This window comes from Aethalodelphis obliquidens, unplaced genomic scaffold (genome assembly GCF_003676395.1).
Source record: "Aethalodelphis obliquidens isolate GAN/ISIS:26980383/991018 unplaced genomic scaffold, ASM367639v1 scaffold37, whole genome shotgun sequence".
NCBI lineage: Eukaryota > Metazoa > Chordata > Mammalia > Artiodactyla > Delphinidae > Aethalodelphis > Aethalodelphis obliquidens.
Window position 1 is genome coordinate 13,311,564 of NW_020837981.1, and position 19,016 is coordinate 13,330,579.

Consider the following 19,016-nt stretch of genomic DNA (forward strand, 5'->3'; position numbering starts at 1 on the left):
TTCCTCAGGCCTGTAGATCGGAGTAGCAGTAAAAATCACACACAAAAAAATAAAGATTGAGAGAAAAGCCCTCACTACTGTCAGCCACCGAAATAGATGGACACGGTCTGCTGATAAGCACAGGCCATGTGAAGGAGGACATTGTAGTTGGGAAGCACTGGGCAGGCTCCCAGCTTCTCTCCTGACCATGCAAACCCCAGCAGAACGCCCCAGGATGGGTGGGGGCGGGGATCAAAACCCAGAGTGTGGACAGAGCCCACCGGGGGGCGCTAGGTGCCAGCGGCCCCCAGGCGCCAGGTCGGTGTGGAGCAGCCCTGTAGCTGCGACACAGGGCATTGATCCACTTGCAGTGGAGAGGCAGAAACCATTTCCGTCCGTGACCCTCTAGCCTAGCTTGTGAACACCAGGAAGGGGGAGAGATGCTCTTCAAACACAATCTAAAAACCCAGCAGAGCCAGCTGGCCAGATGTGAGGCGCATTTTACGTCGGGGAGCATCTCCTCTCCTCCACGCTGAGAGCCTCCGTGCCAAGCATCTCTTCTGGAAGAATTTAATTCTGAGCTCAGAGTCCAGGGAAGGAGGTTTCTTCAGGCAGGGAGGCCCAGAAATGAGCCCGTTTATCTCTGGCAGGCCCTGGGTAAGCTTCCTCTGCCCCGAATGCCATTTGCGCACTTTGAAATAAGTGCAGCAAATTAGTCACGAGTCGCGGCCACCTAGCTTGGGGCCGGCTGCCCAGCGGCTTCTGAGAGGCAGCTTTGCGTGGCCCCCACCTCAAGAGCACAGCAGAGGCAGCTGGGCTCCTGCGGGGCGAGAAAAAGCGGCTCAAGCCTGGGGAGTGGCAGCTCGAGGCAGCAAAGCGTTACCTGGATCACAGGAGCATGAAATTAGCAGCAGCGAGCAGGCTGGAGCCAAGAATAGCTTTTGCCATTGCAAACTTGCTGCCTTCGGACAGCCCAGAGCTGAGTTCTGTGCCTGGGATGCTGCAGGGGAAGCGCCTCCACCCTGGCACTGGTCACAGTCACTTCTGGGCAGGCTAAGAAGTGAGCAGAGGGCCGGTGTCCCCGCGAGGGGTGCAGGTGGCGTCCTGTCTGTGGCTTCTGAGGCCCCCTGTTTGGGGCACCGGCCTCAGAAAACTAAGGGGTTTGTGGCTGGGGGCCTGGATGAGCAGGGAGGGGCAATGCCTGTTCCAGGGCTCAGAGAGTTGAGGGAAACAGGAGCCCAGATCCACCGAGGTGTGACGGGGTAGCCAGGGGCCCAAGGGCACAGCAAAGCTGGGGTCAGAGCCAGACAGGTAAGGCCTGGAAAGATGACCCAGCCACTCCAAGGAGAGAAGGCCCCATGAGACCTTTGCATGCTGTTCTAACATCAGCCCCGATGCTTGGCCTGAGCATGGACTCTCAGGCCTTCTCCAGGCCCAGACTCCCCGGGGCCACTATAAATCTTGCTCTTCAGTAGCTTGGAAGCCCTCCTCAGCCTGTGATCTTCTTTCACACCTCCTTTGGAACTCCTGCCAGAGGATAAGCAAAGTTCCTGAGGTTTTCTGGAATGAGCTCCCCTGACCTCCCTCCCCTCTGTGTAAAGCTTTCCAGGGCAAGAAGGTGCTCTTCCTCCACCACGAATCCGCACCTTCCCCACCCCGCATTTCCTCTCTCTCTCCCTCACTGCTGCTCCCTCCTACTCTTCTGCCTAAGAGGCTCACTCAGGTCTCCCTTGGGCTAAGAAAAAAACCTCTTTGACTTCACAGTCTTTGGCCACCAGGCCCCTCCATCCTTTCACTCCAAACTCCCTAAAAATGCAGCCTCTGCCCTCACTGTGAACGCCTTACCCGCTCCTGGGTGGCTCTGGGGAAAGACTCCTTCAAGGGGTCCTCTTTGCAGCCCACCCATAACCACCACCTGGTCTGAGCCCTCAGGCTCCTGTCACCACATGCCACCCACTATAATGGGCTGAACTGTGTCCCCCCCAAATTCACGTCAACACAGAATCTCAAATGCGACCTGATTTGGAAATAGGGTCTGTGCAGATATAATTAGTTAAGACGACGTCACACTGGATCAGAGTGAGCCCTAAGTCCAGGGACCAGTGTCCTTACAAGAAGGAGAGGGCACAGAGACAGACACGCAGGGAGGGCGCCCAGTGGACGCAGAGCCGAGACTGGAGTTGTGCTGCCGCAGGCCAAGGGGAGCCAAGGCTCGCTGGGAGCCCCTGGGACCTGGAGGAGGCGAGATTCTTCCCAGAGTCTTTGTAGGAGGTAGAGGGGGAGCACGGTCCTGCTGCAGCATGAAGGAGCTTAGTGTGTTCAAGCAACTGAAAAACCAGGGTGATTTTGGAATCCTGGGAGTGAGGGAGAGAGGAGGGGACCAGGCTGGGGGCATGCGCAGGGCCTGGGCGTCCAGGATGGGGTTGGAGTTTGGATGTGGGACTCTGAACAGCTGAGAAACGTGGTACCAGCACCCATTCACCCAGCCCCCACCACACGTGCCATTCCGCGTGTTCATCACGTCTTTGCTCCCTCTATGTTGCAGAGGAGGACGCTGAGGCTCAGAGAGGTCGGGTACTTGCCCAAAGTCACATAGCTCAGACCCAGTCCTCTGTCCCCTTACTTGGCGCAGTGGACAGCTTCTCTGTTTTGTCTTCAAGAGACCGCTTCTGCAGCCTCCATGGAGAATCGACTGAAGGGGGCGCCCTGGGGGCCAGCGAGGCTGAGACAGTGGAGAGGAGAACTGGAGGGATTGAGACGTTTCAGAGGTAGAATTGACAAGACTTGCTGATGGGCTGAAGGTGGGGGTGGAAAGACAGAGGGAAACAAAGGTAACGCCTCAGTTTCAGGCTTGAGCAACTCGACTGGGCAGGGGCAGGGAAGGAAGTCTGCTCCGGTGTAGTCTGGGCGTGCGGGTAAAATAATGACCCCACAGTGAGATTCCACCCCCCTGAATATGGGACCACGGCGTCTAATCCTGGGACGACAGTCTTCCTCCCGTGCCCCTCCCGGCCAGCAGTCCAGCCCTGACACGTGACTGGCCCTCTGCGAATGCTTACTGATTAACTCATCACTCTGCTCATACTTATTGAGCCCCATAGCTATTCACAGGGGATTCAGTCCAAGTTCCTGCTTTCGTGGAACTGATGCTCTGGTCAAGCAGACAGCGGGCTAATGCATAAACAAACAGACAATACGTCAGGCAGCGATAAGTGTTATGAAGAGAAATTAAGCCAGGTAGGCACCTCTATAACGGATCTCACAACGCTCGTAGGGGGAGAACCACAAGGGAGCGGCTAGTCCTGGCAAAAGGCTGGCCTGGGGACAAATCTGCCCACGCTCTTTTTTTGTACATACTGGACAATAGCTGCACCCCTTTGTTTACAAATTATCCACAGTGGCTTTCACTCTACAAGGGCAGAGCTGAGCACCTGTTAAACAGGGATCCTGTGGCCCGCAAAACCTAAAGCATTTACCCTCTGGCCCTTCAGAAAAAGTTTGCCAGCCTCGATCTAGTTTCTTAAACAAGGTAATGGAGCCCTAAGTTGCCCCGCAAATTTGACAAAGAGTCAGAAACAATCCAGCTCTCCTGAGCCCCAGGTTTTTCCACCACGCAGGGTGAGCACGGAAAATGACAACATCACTTCCGTCAACCTTCCACCCCACCTTCGCCAGGTCCCTGAGGGGCAAGCAGGCCTTGGATCTGCATCTTATGTGCCCCCTACGCACCCTCAGGCTGGAACCTTAGTAGGCAGGGAGATGGCTCAGAAACAGGTAGAGGGAAAGGTCCGAGAAACAGGGAGCCTGTAAGTCCACATACAACCTCTGCGGGGTGAGAGCTGATTCAGGGCTCGGTCCCTGCTGACGCTCGGCCAGCCTGTCCTTCCTCTTCTGCAGCCTGATCATGTGGCCAGGGCAAGGAGGAAGAGGCCTTCCAAGGAAATTCCCCACCTCCCCTCAGCTTCTGCAGCCCCCTGAGGGCTGACACACATCAGCAACCCAGGGCTGATGGCTAGGGACAGGGACCAGGCCCTGTGGCATGTGCCTAAAGAGGAAGCGGTAGACAAAAAAACAAAACAAAAACAAAAAAAAATGAGGTGGCCTGGCGGTGCTCCAGCTGCTCTCTGCAGAAGGAAACCCAGGAGAACAACCAGGAAGAGGCAGTCCTGAGCAGACCCAGCTGCACTTCCTCACCCAACAGGCCCTCTCCTCTACAGGGAGGCTGTTTTACTTTGGGGGTTCATGTGGGCAGAAACCACAGGCTGCTACAGGCCTCAGATGCATGCGTGCGTGCGTGTGTGTGCACACACATGGGACTCCCAAGAGGGCCTCCCAGGTCGCTGCTGCCACCACGGATCCCTCCCAGAAGATGGCCCTGTAATGAAGGCGCCCGGCCAAGACTACAGTTTGGTTCTGCTCTCCGGGTACTTGAGACGATCGAGCACGTAAGGCCCAGGCCGCGTCCTAATTTGTCGAGGAAATCACCTCTAGATTCTAAGGATGTGTGCAGGAAGAAATAAAACCGAAGGCAGAGGGGGAGCGATCGAGAGCCTGGGAGGGCCAGGGAGCAGGGCGCAGCTGTGGACAGGGGCCCTGAGCACACAGGGAGAAAATAAAAAGAGAAGTCGAGGCCACTGAAGGCATGACTGACAGCGTTTCAGGTCGGGCTTTTTCTCTCCCTCTGCAGGACACAGCAAGAGCTAAAAACAGAAGAAAAAGCCATCACAGGTGTATTTACTGGGAATAGCATGCTGGCTGGGTCTGCAGTTAGAATCAGAGGGTGGACAAGGGAATTAAAAAAAAATGACTCACTTTGGTTCTAAGTTTTAAAAATGGTTTAGAGCAGCCATCCATGCTAGCCCAGGCCACTGGGCAGCTGGGAGGAGGGACCTGCCCTCTCTGCCTGGTGGCCACTCACCCATGCCCTGCTCAGGAAGCCTATAGCCCCATCCTAACCTGCCTGACCCCCAGACCGCCCCCAACTTCTCCTTTCCTGGGATGACAGGGCTCAGGCAAAATCCTGCCTTAAAATGCTTTCATGGTGTAAGGAAGGGTGTTTCCCTCACTTAGCACTATTCTTCAGAATTCTGCTCTTAAGAGGTAGATTGCCAAATGGAATCTAGGCACCTTTTCCATTCGGAGAGGTCTGAGTTGCACTAGGAGTGGACTGCAGGAGCGTCACGATCCATCTACACCAGAATGGTGCTTCTCAAGGAACAGCATGTGGACAGAGGAGACCTGGATACCTGCTACCCTGCCAGCTGGCCATGTCAGGAGCACCTGGCAACAGTGCCCAGGCCCACCCCAGGGAGGAGGAGCCAGCAGAGCGGAGTCTGGGAATCTGGGTGTCTGCCAAGTGCCCCAGGAAACCTGATACAGACTCATAGATACCCCTGGGTTACGGCCCCCACTCTTGTCTTCATAGCCCTGTGGCATCAGCAAGTCACTTATTGCTTCACTTTCCTCCTCTGTGGGCAAAATGCATCTTTATGGCTGGATGTGAGGTGACAGGCAAATGGGTGGAGCAGGGCTTTTCAAATGACAGGTTGCAATCCTGTTCATAAAGGATATGAAATCCACTTAATGGGTCACAACCAGAATTTTATTTCATTTTCACTTTTACTGCCTTCTTTCCTGTTCCTCAGGATGAATCACCTGCGTGCTTTTCCAGGACCCCCTCCACTGTGCCCCGAGCCCAGGCCCTGTCTGCTCGCAGACTGCACTCAGCTATGTTTCTTCCTCGTCCTCAGCACCCACGGTCCCCTCTCCACTGGACCATTCACATGAGCACACAAACTACCTGCTATTTCTCCTGTGTTAAAAATACAACAAACCGGACTTCCCTGGTGGCACAGTGGTTGAGAGTCCGCCTGCCGATGCAGGGGACACGGGTTCGTGCCCCGGTCCGGGAAGATCCCACATGCCGCGGAGCGGCTAGGCCCGTGAGCCGTGGCCGCTGAGCCTGCGCGTCCGGAGCCTGTGCTCCGCAACGGGAGAGGCCACAGCAGTGAGAGGCCCGCGTACCGCCAAGAAAAAAAAAAAAAAAAAAAAAAAAAACCCTGAAAATCCGTACCCTCTTGACCACACATCCCCTGTAACTCCCGCTCCAATCCTCCAGAAGGAAAGAGTTGCAAAGCAAAACTCCTAGAGGTATTTCCCAGGTTTGCGGTCTCTCCAGTCCCTCCCCCATCCTCTCCCTCACGGCCTCGGGTCCAGCTTCTGCCCCTACCCCCATGTCGCTGCTCCCCAAGGCCACCAAGGGCCCACACGAGGTTAAATCCAAAGGCAAGCTCTCCATCCTCCTCAGCCTGGGTGGCTTATAAGCCATTTATAAGATCAGCACGGATGATCACTTGCTCCTCCTTGAAAACTACAATCAGAGATTGTTTTAAGTGTAGATGCTGCTTCGTGAAACTGCTGCTTCCATTACAGACATGTGCGTCCTGCCAGATGAAAGGTGTCGCCTGAAAACATCTGGAGAGGCTGATATGGAGCCCAGGGTTAAGGGCATGGACGATGTGGGTTCAGACGGCCCGGCCTGAGTCACTGACTCTGTGCCTGGGAACAAATAACCTGTATTTTCTGAGCTTTGGTTCCCTTCTCTGTAAAATGGGTATAATAATACCTATCCCTGAGGGCTGTAGTAAGGAGCAAAAGAGATAAGGAAAAGAAAGCTTCTGGCACACAGTAGGTTGCTTAATAAATATCGTGGAATTAATAAGCAAATCAGAGCCCTCAGTACAGTGCTGGCACAGGGCGAGGGTTTGGTCAAGGTGGTGAACGTTAGGAGGATTCGGCCCATCCCTCACACCACAGCTACCGTGTAGGAGATGCGCAGTAAATACCAGGCTTCCCTCCCGGCGACATCTGGGGCGCTCTGTACATGCTGCGGACTCCCCATGGTGGGTCTGTGCTCAGAGCACCCAGGGGCCACGGAGCCTGGCCCCAAGCCACACAGCAGGGGAGGGCACCGCTAGGGCTGGGGCTGAAGGAAGCCCTTCTGTCACCCTCTGGGCTGCTCCTAGCTACCCTGCAGTCCCACGAGACAGACAGACCCAGCTTCCTCCCAGGTACAGAGCTTTTACAAAATCAACTACGCAGGGCTCTTAAAACTCCAGGAGCAGGTCACAGTCCACTCCCTGATCCAGCACAGAGAGGGTACTGGCTGGTCCCGGCAGTGACAGCAGCCCAGGAGAGCAGAGGCCGGGACTGTCTCCATTTCCCTGTCCTCCGTTCTCACGGCTTCACTTGCTCTGGCCTGTGCTACCCTAGGTACTAGGACATCCACTTCGGTGCCCAGTCGGCCCTACTGCTCCTTTTTCAGGAGGCTGGCAAACAAGGAGGAAGAGGAAGGTGGCTATGGAACCCCTCAGCTCACACTGAGCGTGTGCCCAGAGGAAGGGCTGAAGTCTCTTTCCAGGCTGTCAGGCATCAGGGGACAGCAGAGTCACATTGAGGAATTAAGCCCAAAGCATTTAGGTCAAGCGAGCACCAGACCCTCCATCCAGTCAAACAGAGCAGGACCCTATGGGGCTCCTGGGCACAGAAGCCCTTCTGTACCCCCTTTTTTGTAGGGAACAGACTCCAGCCTCCACACCTTCCCTGAGTTCCAAAGGGCAGATTGGAAAAGTTGCTAATCAGGGAAGGGAGGGGATGCAAAGACAAGGGAGGAGCAGCCAAGAAACAATAGTGCAGCCTCGGGGCAGGGCCCTCAAGGGATACACATAACAGTGTCTTTAAGCTCTTTATAGAATTAAAACCCAACAAATGGAATATGTCAGCATTCTTCATACCAGAGAAGCTCATCAAGAAGATTACCTGAGGGCTTCCCTGGTGGCGCAGTGGTTGAGAGTCCGCCTGCCGATGCAGGGGACACGGGTTCGTGCCCCGGTCTGGGAGGATCCCACATGCCACGGAGCGGCTGGGCCCGTGGGCCATGGCCGCTGAGCCTGCGCGTCCGCAACGGGAGAGGCCACAACAGTGAGAGGCCCACGTACCGCAAAAAAAAAAAAAAAAAAAAAAAAAGATTACCTGAGACCGGATTAGGGGAGTGCAGGCCCTGCACACACCCTGATCTTATCAGCAACCCCACCCTTGAATCATTGCTATAAAACTCCTCACCAAATCCTCCAGGTTGGGACACATAGCTTTTCAGGGCAGGAGCCCGCTGTGTCCCCCTTTGCCTGGCAAAGCAATAAAGCTCTTCTTTTCTACATTACCCAAAACTCTGTCTCTGAGATTTGATTCGGCACCGGTGCAAAAAAGGCTGAGCTTTTGGCATCACCATCTCCGTTTGTAAGGGTCCCAGAGTGCACCCCACACTCTCTGAAGACCAGGTTAAGGAAAATCATTCCTCGGACTTGCAGTAGGGAGCCTGCTCTCATTCTCCCCTCCACTGCCAGCTTTGACCACTTGCACTGCAGGAAGTCCTTCTAGAGGGCTCACCTAAGTCTCTCATGATGTAGCCTAAGCCCATTCAATGGATGCTCTGGTAGAGGCAGAGGACAGCTATTCATTACCCCCACCTGCTAACCTTTCTCTTGGATCATGGGGCTGCATGTTAGCCTCACCTTAAGGCTTAAGAATGCTTCTTCCCAGAACTTAAAAATGCTTCTGCCCAGGCCCCTCCTTCAATGTCACCAGGATCAGGTGGGTGGGGCAGGCGGGTAGGTTTTCACAACTCTCCGGGTGATTCTACCGTACAGCCAGAGCGGAGGACGCTAGGGGAGATGGAGAGGCCAGAGTACGCCGGTTACCAGCACAGGCTCCGCTGACCTCCAGACTGGTCCACAGCCCAGTTCTGTCACTTGCTAGTCAGTGACCTTGGGTCAGTGTCTCCAAATCTGTGAGGCTCAGTTTCTCCATCTGAAAACTGGGGCTACAGCACCTAACTCACCAGGTCATCCTGCAGATGAAGTAAGATGGTGGGTCCAATGGCGGCAGGTACAGGCTGTGTGGCGGGGACTTTGTAAAATCAACAGGTCGTTACCAAGACCTCTGATAATCTGTCCTTCTCAAAACTAGTTCATCCTGGTTGCTTTTAGCCCTTCTCCTTGAATTGGGATGTCTGCCCTTAGTCGTAAGAATAGCTCCCAAGTCATGCTATCCTGCTTCTTTGTGGGGCTGAGGGGTTGGGCCAGGACAAAGGTGCCATAAATGAGAAGATGCTCAGAGACCTTCTGAACCAGATCAACCTGGATCCCTTCCCTATGCAGGAAGCCCACTTCATGTCTCTGCTAACCCACCTGAAACGTCAGAACTCCTTTGGTGGTGGCCACTGTGACCCCCAGATCTTCTGCTCCCTTGTAAAGCCACGCCCTCCCTATCCTGGATTGGGGTGATGGGGCTTCCTTCCCCAGCCATATAATAACTAAAGCAACAAATACTTATCACGTGCAACTCTGTGCTGGGGGCACAGGGATGCAGAGTAAGAGAACTGTATTCACTATTCCAAAAGAGCAAACGGTTTGGTGGGGGAGGCATTCTCATCTTTGAAAAGGGTACTGTCACCACGGATAATAGCAGTTCCTACCTCACAGGGTGCTGGGGGTTAAATTACATAATGCAGGCAAAGTGCTGAGAGTGTTGCTACCCCACAATAAGTCCTCAGTACCATGAGTTGTGGGGTGAGGACCTGATGGGGAAGTACGCCAGGCTCTGGGGACCCAGATGAGGAGCCCGTAGTTCAGAAGGGTGGAGGCAGGGGAGGTTCCCAGGAGTAACAGACACACCTACCTCCTGCTCCACTCCCTGGTCTGAGCCCCTGGAGCGCCTCTGGTCAGGGGATGGACGGGATGGCAACAGATGGCCAGGCGTGGGTCCTGGCCCCGCTGACACCAAGTCGGACTGTGGGTCCCACCCACGACCTGGCCACGTCCCGCAGCCCCCTCAGAGAGGAGCCCTGGGCAGGCCAAGGCGAATGGGAAGAATGCGTGGGCAGGGGCCGTGGAGGCCTCGTGGCAGGGGATGACCGGGAGAAGGTGTCATCACCACCTTCTCTGGGGCAGAAAGGGGGTGTGTGTCCGCCTTATAGTCCCTGGCCCAGCGGCAGCGCTACAGGCTTGCAGGAGAGGCCAAGGAGGCCCCCCACAGGATCAGGGATGGTTTATGAACCCCAGAGCCAGGGGAGGACTGGGGTTGGGGGCAGGGGGATGTGGTAGAGGTGGTGTGGGGAAGGGATCAGGGATGCTGACAGCTTGGAAGCTGGGTCCAGAATCCAGGGGTACAGCTAAGGCACCTGGGCTTCCAGGGTGGAAAAGGGAGGCCAGACCAGGGTCAGGCTCTCCACAGGAAGAAAGATAATACGGTTTGGCCACATCAGGGTGTGGGGTGGCCTCTGTCTCCAGGACAGTCCCCTCTGTACTACCCTCCGAGCAGGACAAATTCTGCAGTCATCTATCCATCTAAATTCTCCGTAAAACTGTTTACAGCCCTTCCTAGCTATGTGATTAGGGGCAGGCTATCGAACCTCTCTGAGCCTCTGGCTTTTTGCCTGAAAAAACCCCCCAGAAACAGGGTTAATGAGAGACAGTGTGTTTGGCACCCTTGCCAGCATATGGTGGCCCAGAGTCAGGCTCAGAAGGCGGCTCCCCAAAGCACCATCTTTTCCTATCAGTTCTTCCTCTTTTATGCTCTCATTTTTTTGGCTCTGGGCCCACAGTCTTGTGGTGAGTTTATTCATAGTTCTTATTCCAGAGAACGGAGACAAGGGGGCAGGCGAGCCTGAGAATGCTTTCTAAACCACCCCAAGGGTGTTCCAGGCAGAAGAAAATGATCCTGAGAAGGGGGGTGACCTTGAAAGTGACATAACCGGGGAGGGGGTCTGTGCAAACACCCCTACGGAGTCAAATTCCCCACCCAATGGTATCCGTCCCTGGGAAATATAAAAAGGAAGTACGGAGAACAACCAACATCCAGGCCCACAGCTAACTGAGCTGCAGGTGGTGGCTGGAGACAGACCCATTTGACTCTCCCCCGCTCGCTCCCCCCCAGAGTAGCCCTCAGTGACAGCACAGACCAGCCGCCTCTCGCAGGGAAATCAGGAAGAGAGGGGGAAAGAACTGGGGAGGCGGGTGGCAGGAATGAGGAATTAGGCAAAGAAAAATGGCGCACAAAATGCAGAAACACCCCAGCATGCTTGCTTCCCAAACCTGGCCCATGAATCGAGGGGTGACAGGTCTCTCATCTCCGATGCCAAGAGCGAGGAGCTCCGGGCAGCCGCAGGTACTACATCTGCACCTGCCAGCACTTGGAAAGAGGCAATAAAGCATAGCAGCAGGGCCTGGAATGCTAAGTGCCTGCAGCTGGGAAGGGACTGCCTCGCAGCAAGAGCCGCTCACGGCACACCTCCGCTGGGCGAGGGCCACTCCCAGGGACTGGACCGCACATCCTCGCCTGCCCTGGGCAGCCCGCTGCTGGGGCCAGGGCAGCGGGCAGAAGAGGAGGCAGGATAGGCGCACATGGAATGTAGCCCTGGGGGCCACCCAAGGCCGGGTGCTGGCCCAGACAGACAGGGATCTTCTGGATGAAGCCCAAGTGAGCTGGCTGATTTACGGAGGCTGGCAGAAAGCTGGGACGCTTGAGTCACTGGTAAATGAGAGTGGATCATAAAGCACCCTGGCTAAGCCAGACGTCTGGAAATACAGCAGGGCCCCATGCAGCTCACAGTGTGGCCCCATTCCTCGAAGGATAATAACAATCATAATGTTTATACAGAACTCGCAGTAGTGGTGCCAGGCCCTGCGCTAAGTGCTTTGCATGCCTGTGAATTTACTTAACCCTCACAACAACCCTAAGAAGCTGGTGGGTGTATCATCCTCCTGTTATATGCCTGCAAGGTGAGGCAGCACCGAGAGGCCAGGGAGCTAAGAACAGAGGCAGGGCTTGAACCCATGCAGTCTGTTTCCAAAAGCCCTGCCCTAGCCAGTGCTGCCCAAACTCTACCATGCCTGCCAGTCACCAGGGTGGCGTGTTGGCAGCTCCTGACTCAGTCAGTCTGGGGGCCTGAGACTCTGCATCACTAACACACTCCCAGTGATGCCTGGTCCCAAGACCACGCCTTGAGTAGGACGCTCTAAATTACTGTACTAGGTTCCGTGACAGCCCTTCACTGCAGAAATGAGTTTATACGCACTGCTCTGGCCTCTGGAGGCATGTGTGAATTCCTCAGTTAACAGGGAGAGGCCCTCACAGGGTGTCAGAGCCAAGGGGCTGGGGCTGGAGGAGGGAGTGTGAAGTCTTAAAATGCCCATGTCCACACCTCACCTTGGCCTTATTCAATCAGAATCTCTGGGGTAGGGCCCAGACTGGAAGTTTTAAAAAGCTCCCTGGGTGATTCCACTGCATAGCCATGGTAGAGCCCTTCCAGACAGACGATAGGGATGCCTCAGTCAATGCATCAGACTCACTGAAAGTTCCGTGGGGTTAGGTCAGGGATTTCAAAGGTGCTCTCAGAAAAGGGGTGGCGAGCCAACTCCTAGGCCAGTTGATGGGTATGGCTAGGGTCTGCTAGGGTATCCTCTTCTTGTCCCCTGGGGCACCCCTGGAGGAGAGGGGCAGCTGGCAACCCCCAGCCTGGGATGCCTTTAGAGCACCCTGCTTCCCCCATCCATGAGCTTTCAAGAGAGAGCAGACCTTGCCCTAGATCAGCTGCGAAAACTGAGGCTCCTGACAGAGTAACCACGCTGAACCCTCTTCTCCACTAAACCTGGACCTTAGCCCCCGGCCTATCTCCACCTGCCAGCTCAGTCTTAGCAAGAATCCTTCGAAGTCAGTTTATGGAGAATCCCCCCACCCTTGATATCTTATCACCCTCGAGATCTGATCAAGTTCTTCATCCCCCACCCGTGGTGTCTATGTCATTGGCCTGCCTTTAGCAAGAATCCCCCTACCCTTCATTGTAAATTAACTATACTTCAACATTAAAAAAAGAAATAATCCTCAAATGCTATGGCTACTTTCCAAGTAAGGTTAGTGACAATTTTTATACTAAACCAAATTATAATGAAACCTTAATTTATGAGAAAAAAAAATCCCTCTACCCTGATGATTCCTCTTAGTAATGTTCCAACCACTGACCCCCTCACTTTGCTCCTTAGATATAAATCCCCACTTGTCCTTGCAGTATTTGGAGCTGAGCCCAATCTCTCTCCCTTACTGCAACAGTCTTGAGTAAAGGTTTCCTTACCACTTTAACAAGTGGCAGAATAATTTTTTCTTTAACACTCTCCCTGCCCATGGGAAAAGTCACCCCACAAAATGAGCAGCCCCAGGTGGAGAGAGAGGGCTTGATGCCACCTGCCACCAAACTGAGACTCCTCACCTTGACATTCAAGGCCCAAGCAAAGGCTTCAAGGCCCAGGAAATTATCTCAAGCCTTATTTCTCTCTTACATGCACCCCACATATAGCAAAACCAGATGCTTCACTGTTCCTAATAGACATCTGAACTTTCCTCCCAATCTGCCATAGCTCAGAGTTTTCCTTCCACCTGGAATGTCTCCTCCCCATTCTTCTAAGTTGCAGAGATCTCTCCCCTAATAACAAGACTACTTACGCCCAGTCTTCAATTCCCCATCTTCCATAACTACACAGACTCCTATCTGGGCTGGGTACATGGTTCTCGGGATAAAGACAACACTTAAAGACTACACTTCCCAGCCTCCTTTGCAGTGCTTGTGGTCACACGACTGACCAATGCGATATGAGCAAAAGCAATGTGTTTTACTTCCCAGAGTGTTTATGTTCTTATAACTGTCCTTTTCCTCTTCCTACTTGATGTAATGGCTAGAATTCCAACAGCCATTTTAGACTATGAAGTGATCTTGAACATGGAAGCTACACATGGTGGAGTAACTAGGTTCCTGCAAACATGGAACATCACACTAGCATTGGGCTGGCCCCCTCCAGACTTGCACATGAGAGAAAAATGACCTTCTATCTTGTGGTAGCCACTGCTCTTATGGAATTTTCTGCAACTCACAGCTGAACTTAGCACTATTGTATCCACTCTTCCAAACTCCTGGAGGCATGGACTCTGAATTCTTGGTTACCATACCACACGGCACAGAATCATCGTTTGCATCTCCTCCCCAAGTTAAATACTAAGCAATGTGAAGGCTGGGGCTGTGTCTTATCCATTTCCATCTTCCCCTGCCACCTGAAGCATGAGGCCTCATATACAACACAGAGCATGTTTTAGGGCTGAAGTGAATTCCATCTACGTACTATACTCCACACAGCTTCCCAATTCGCATCCTTACTCTTAGGACGCTGCAAGCCTCCCTGGAAGGGTGCACCCAAATGAAGTCGCCCTTCACCGCCTCCCAGGTGGAACACGCCTTACCAGGATGTCCGAGCCCTTAGACTCCTCCACTGTGGCTGGGCTGGAACAGTTGCTGAGTTTGAATATCCAGTACTCCTGGGCCGTGACAAAGAAGTTCCATGGCAGCAGGCCACCGATGCCCAAGCTGAAGAAGATGATGTAGGTACCACTGAAGCGGTCCTTGGGCCTCTGCAGGCCAGGCGGCGGGTGGTCCAGCAGCTTCTCAAGCAGTGCTTCTTGGTCAGCTCGGAGAGAGCCGCTTGCAGTTCTGTAGGTGGAGTTGGAGCTTTGATGAAAGTCATCCTCTGAGACGATGGCCACTGTTGGAGCAGAGAGAGAAGCAGAGATGGGGCAGGTGATCAGAAGCTGAGGCCGGGACTCACCCATCCTACAGAGCTGACTATGTCCCCACTCTGAGGTCTACAGGGTCACCAAGACGTGGTTCAAGAGCTTCAGGTTTAAAGATTAGGGAGAAGGATAAGATGTCACACTGTAAGTGACCTCAGGTTCCCCCCACCCAGTCCATACAAGGGCAACAGAGTAGGAAATAATTGTGGGGCAGCTGGGAGTAAGGCAATGCGGCATGGTGGGGCCTGTGGCAATCAATCTGCAAGGGCAAATCTGGTCTCAAGGCATCGAACTTTCTAAGCAGCCATAACAAAAGGAATTAGGACCCCTGATGAACACACAGTGCTCTCTAAACTCTTCAACTTTGTGTGAGAAAAGTAAGGAGCAGGAAAAGTGTGCAGAATATGGTAGTATTTGTGCAAAAAAGCAGGGATGGGGTAGATGGGAAGAAAATACACACATATGTACATATATCCTCTGGAAGGACACAAAAAATTTCAAACAGTGGTTGCCTCTGAGGTGGGAGGCTAGGGATGGGGAGGGTGGGGACTTCACTGCATACTCTTCTGCGCCTCTCGAATTCTGAACTTTGTGAATGTATTATCTGTTCAAAAATAAAATTATAAATAAAAATAAAGGCATTCAAATTAAATAATATTAACAACAACAAACAACCTCATGGTGTCTAGCGCTGCCCCCAGAAGCTGGTTTGAAACATCTAATAGTCCACTCTCTCATTTCACTTGTGGGGAAATCGAGGTCCAAAGAACGGGTCACAAACCAGGCCAATGGCCAAGTCTGAGGCTGCAGCTCCGGCCTGGGTCCCCACCTCTGTTCATCACATCCCACCACGAGACAGCAACTCCCCATTTGTGGTAGCAGCTAAGACAAATCGAAGATTCCAGGTTGCCAGTAACAATTGTGTAGATGGCCTTGGGCAAGTCACCATGCTCTGAGCCTCACCTTCCCCATCCCCATCCGCAAACCCAGGGAAGCCTTTTTCCAATGGCTTTTGTAAACTGCGACTGGCTGGCAATGCTGACAAACGTCAGCATCTTCCCTGCCATCCTCGGCTTGTCACCTGGCCGGCTGGCTGCAGAGTTTGGCTGCAAGGTAGCACGCCTGCTTCTATGCCCTATATAGCACACAGGCCATGACAGCAGCTTGACAAATGGGAAATATTTCCATAAAGCTGAGGATGGGATACTCTGTCATCCCTTCTGCAATAAACAAATCAATGCATCTCGGCTCACGTAGGAGTCTGAGCCTTAACTCAGAGCATCAAGCCAGGCCAGGTGAGATGGGAACACTGTGTCACAGAGGTACAGAGCCTTATCAGGCTCTGCTACTATTTCGGGAGAGCCTCACAACATTTCCCGGAATTAGGCAGGACAGAAATTATTGTCTCCTTTTTATCAGAAGCAAAGGATGAGGACTTAAGTCACTTGATTTGTCCCACATTCAAACAGTAAGAATTCCCGATAGTTAAAATTAAATCCAGTACTCATGCATGTCAAGGTCTGTACCTAGCACTTGAGGCTGACCACAGCCCAGTATAGTAGGTAGTACTCTAAGACCCATTTCACAGGTGAAGAGTGAGCCTCAAAGAGGTTGAGCAATTTGCCCAAAGTCACACAGTAAGAGTAAGCAGTCTGAGCCCATGTGGACTCCATGGCGTCTCTGGGAGGCAGGTGGCTGGCAACGTGCACCCTTGTCTGCTGGCTCCTGGCCAGTGAGTTGTGAGCAGGGTGAAGGCAGCACTGCAGGGCACCCTCATCAGTGTTTGCTGAATGAATGGACTCTGGAATGAATGGAATGAATGGGGGCAGCCAGGATGCTTTCCCCTGCTGGGGCAGCTTATACCCTGCAGCAGGCAGGCAGGAGGATGCCGGATACCCAGAGCATCCGAGTCAGCAAGTCTATTTTAAACTCCCCTGGTTGAGCAGAGCCCTTTCCCAGCTTTGCTCACAGGGAGCTCAGCACTAACCAGACAGTGTGGCCACACGTGTACATGCGTGCACGCACACACACACACACACACACACACACACACACACCCCATTTCTAAATTAGTGTTTAAAATGTAAAAATTATGACCCACGTAGGACAACAGACAAAGGCCAAGTGGTTCCTTCCAGATGCTCCAGCTCCAAGTGTGGGTGCAGGGGCCAACAGCTCGGTCACCCAGGCCACACTCTGCCGGAGTCCATTCTCAGCTCCAGATATCTATTTGTCCAGGACCATTCAGCCTTGACAAAGCTTCGAAGGAGCCTGGAATTTCCTCTCGCCCAGGTCACAGGCCAAGGCACTGGAGTGAGCAAAGTCTTATTACTCTTGATGAAAACGAGCTGCTGGCTTTTGGATTAAAAAGAAAGGTAAGGAAGAGCCTCGGCTGGTGGGCTGGCTGTGGCCTGGAGTGTGTTCCTCAGGCACCTGCAGGAGCTGGTTGGGCTCAGCGCTGCTCCCGTCCTGGGTGACCTGGGGCAAGGGGCAGCCGCTGCACAAAGCAGCAGAAACTCGCGGGGCCTGGACTCATTGCAGGCCATCCTCTAGGTCTGGGTGCTGGTTTCCAGGAAGTTTCTTACTGACTCTGGCAATCTCGCCTCTGTGTCTCTATTTCCTCACCTATGAAATGGGGGCGGGGGGCTGGTGAAGCTAACCTACGGGAAAGCACTGCTGGGAAACTCACGGTGCCACCCAGAGGCCATGGCAGAATCTGCCTTGGGGTTGTGGACACCCCCAGCCTCAGGCTTCCCAGTTTGGACAGTCAGCCACCTTCTGGATACTCTGGGCTGACCTGTCCATACCCAGGCCCCCCATATCCAAGCGGTGAGGTCCAGTCTCAGGAAATCCATGGGGAGGAGGGCAGAGAATCTGGGGGAGAAAGAAGATAGAGACCCAGAAAGAGGGAAAGTGAGAGGAAAGGAGGGGGAGGAGGAGAGAGCGGAGAGGAAGCGGAGGGACGCTGGGGAGGGGGCCACAGCGAGAGGCGCCAAGACAGAGGCCGGGGTCCTGAGGCTCCCGCGGAGCCCCCCAGGAGGGCCGTGGCGGGAGGCCGCCGACTGCGCGAGCCCAGTGGGCGACCGAGGGCCTGAAGAGCTGGGCGGGGGCCAGACCCGCGCCCGACAGCCGGCCCGCACTTACTGTCGCCGCCGCGTCGCCGCCGCCTCTCTGCTTACCTCGGCCACTACGACGACTCGCGGATCTGCTGGGCCACAGGCCGGGCTCCGCCTCCAGGCGCCGCCCCGCCCACCACCGCCGGCGCTTCCCGGTTTGCAAACCTTTCTCCTTCCGGCGCTCCCTGCGCTGCTGCCCCACTTCACAGGTGGAGAGAGTGAGGCGCCGGGCCGCCAGGTGCCCTGCGCAGGCGGGCGTGCGAGCGCTCCGTGAGCCGGCTCTCGGTGCTGCCGCAGCTGCTTCTCCACCGTGGAGCCCGACCCCATCATTTCCCAGAGCCCTGCTCCCCAGAGCCCGGAAGAGCTCTCCACCTGCCCCCAGACTCCTGCAGTCTCACCCGCTCCTCCCTGATCCCCTGCTGTTCCCCGCACCCCACCCCCGCGCCGCCTGAGGGACCCTCCTGTGTGCCAACACCTTCCAGAGGCTCGTTGTCTGGCTGAGGCAGGGGCGTAGTTGGGCCGGCAGCACGCAGTCCTCAGGACCACCCCGGCCCCACGAGGCCCTCCCACCAGCCGCCAGACCTTCCGGTCTAAATTACAGGCCAAGGCAGCCACCTTTATCCTACCCTCTCTCTGCTGTGCCCCTGACATCCACTGTCTCATTATTGTCACATGCCCTGAGGGGCCGGCGTCGCCTTGTGCCCCTGTTACGGAGGGACCTGAGAAATCTGGGCTTGTGGGAACCCCAGATGGAGCTGGGATGTAACACCAGCTCTGTCTGGGTCTAAAACCCCTGCGGAGATGCCCCTGACCCCACAGGGGTGAGCTCAGTGCTGGCTGCTCTCGGGACCGGGGGAGGTGGCAGCCTTGTTTCATGGTGAGGCTCACAGAACACTGTACTTCCTTCATCAAGCAGACCTACTCTGTGCCCTGCCCTGCAATGGGGTCCCATGATATTGTGTTAGAATCAGGAATATATATTTGGTCTGTTCCCTTGTTCTGGACTCGACTGTCTAAAACCCATAGAATTTGCTGAGTGATGGGAGTGATGGGAGAGTCTTTTGTTGTTCATAATGAGCCCCTTTCAACCTTACCTGAATTTATGCTAATGAGGTGGGCTTGGTGGGCTCCAGATAGCTTCCGGATGAGGGCTGGTGGCACCAGAGGAGCCCACCCAGGGATTAGAGGCTTGGAACGTTCAGCTCCACGCCCCCCCTCCAGGGAGGGGAGTGGGGCTGGAGATGACATAAT

At 54.4% G+C, this 19,016-nt stretch overlaps 1 protein-coding gene across 3 annotated transcripts in view; it reads right to left on the minus strand.

Moving 5' to 3' along the window:
* SLC29A3 (solute carrier family 29 member 3) overlaps positions 1 to 17,864 on the minus strand; it is a 41,744-nt gene extending 23,880 nt beyond the window's left edge. For 2 of the 3 annotated variants that reach the window (XR_003437889.1, XM_027129972.1), the window contains exons 1-2: positions 17,794 to 17,864; positions 14,323 to 14,621 (exon numbers count right to left, since the gene is read on the minus strand). Coding sequence is in view for 2 of the 3 variants with exons in the window: in XM_027129972.1 (XP_026985773.1) it covers positions 14,323 to 14,621; position 17,794 (300 nt within the window). In the remaining variant the exon portion in view is untranslated. The remainder of the gene's footprint in view (positions 1 to 14,322; positions 14,622 to 17,793) is intronic. The other variant, XM_027129973.1, reaches the window with a different exon arrangement.
* Positions 17,865 to 19,016: the final 1,152 nt, after the last annotated feature.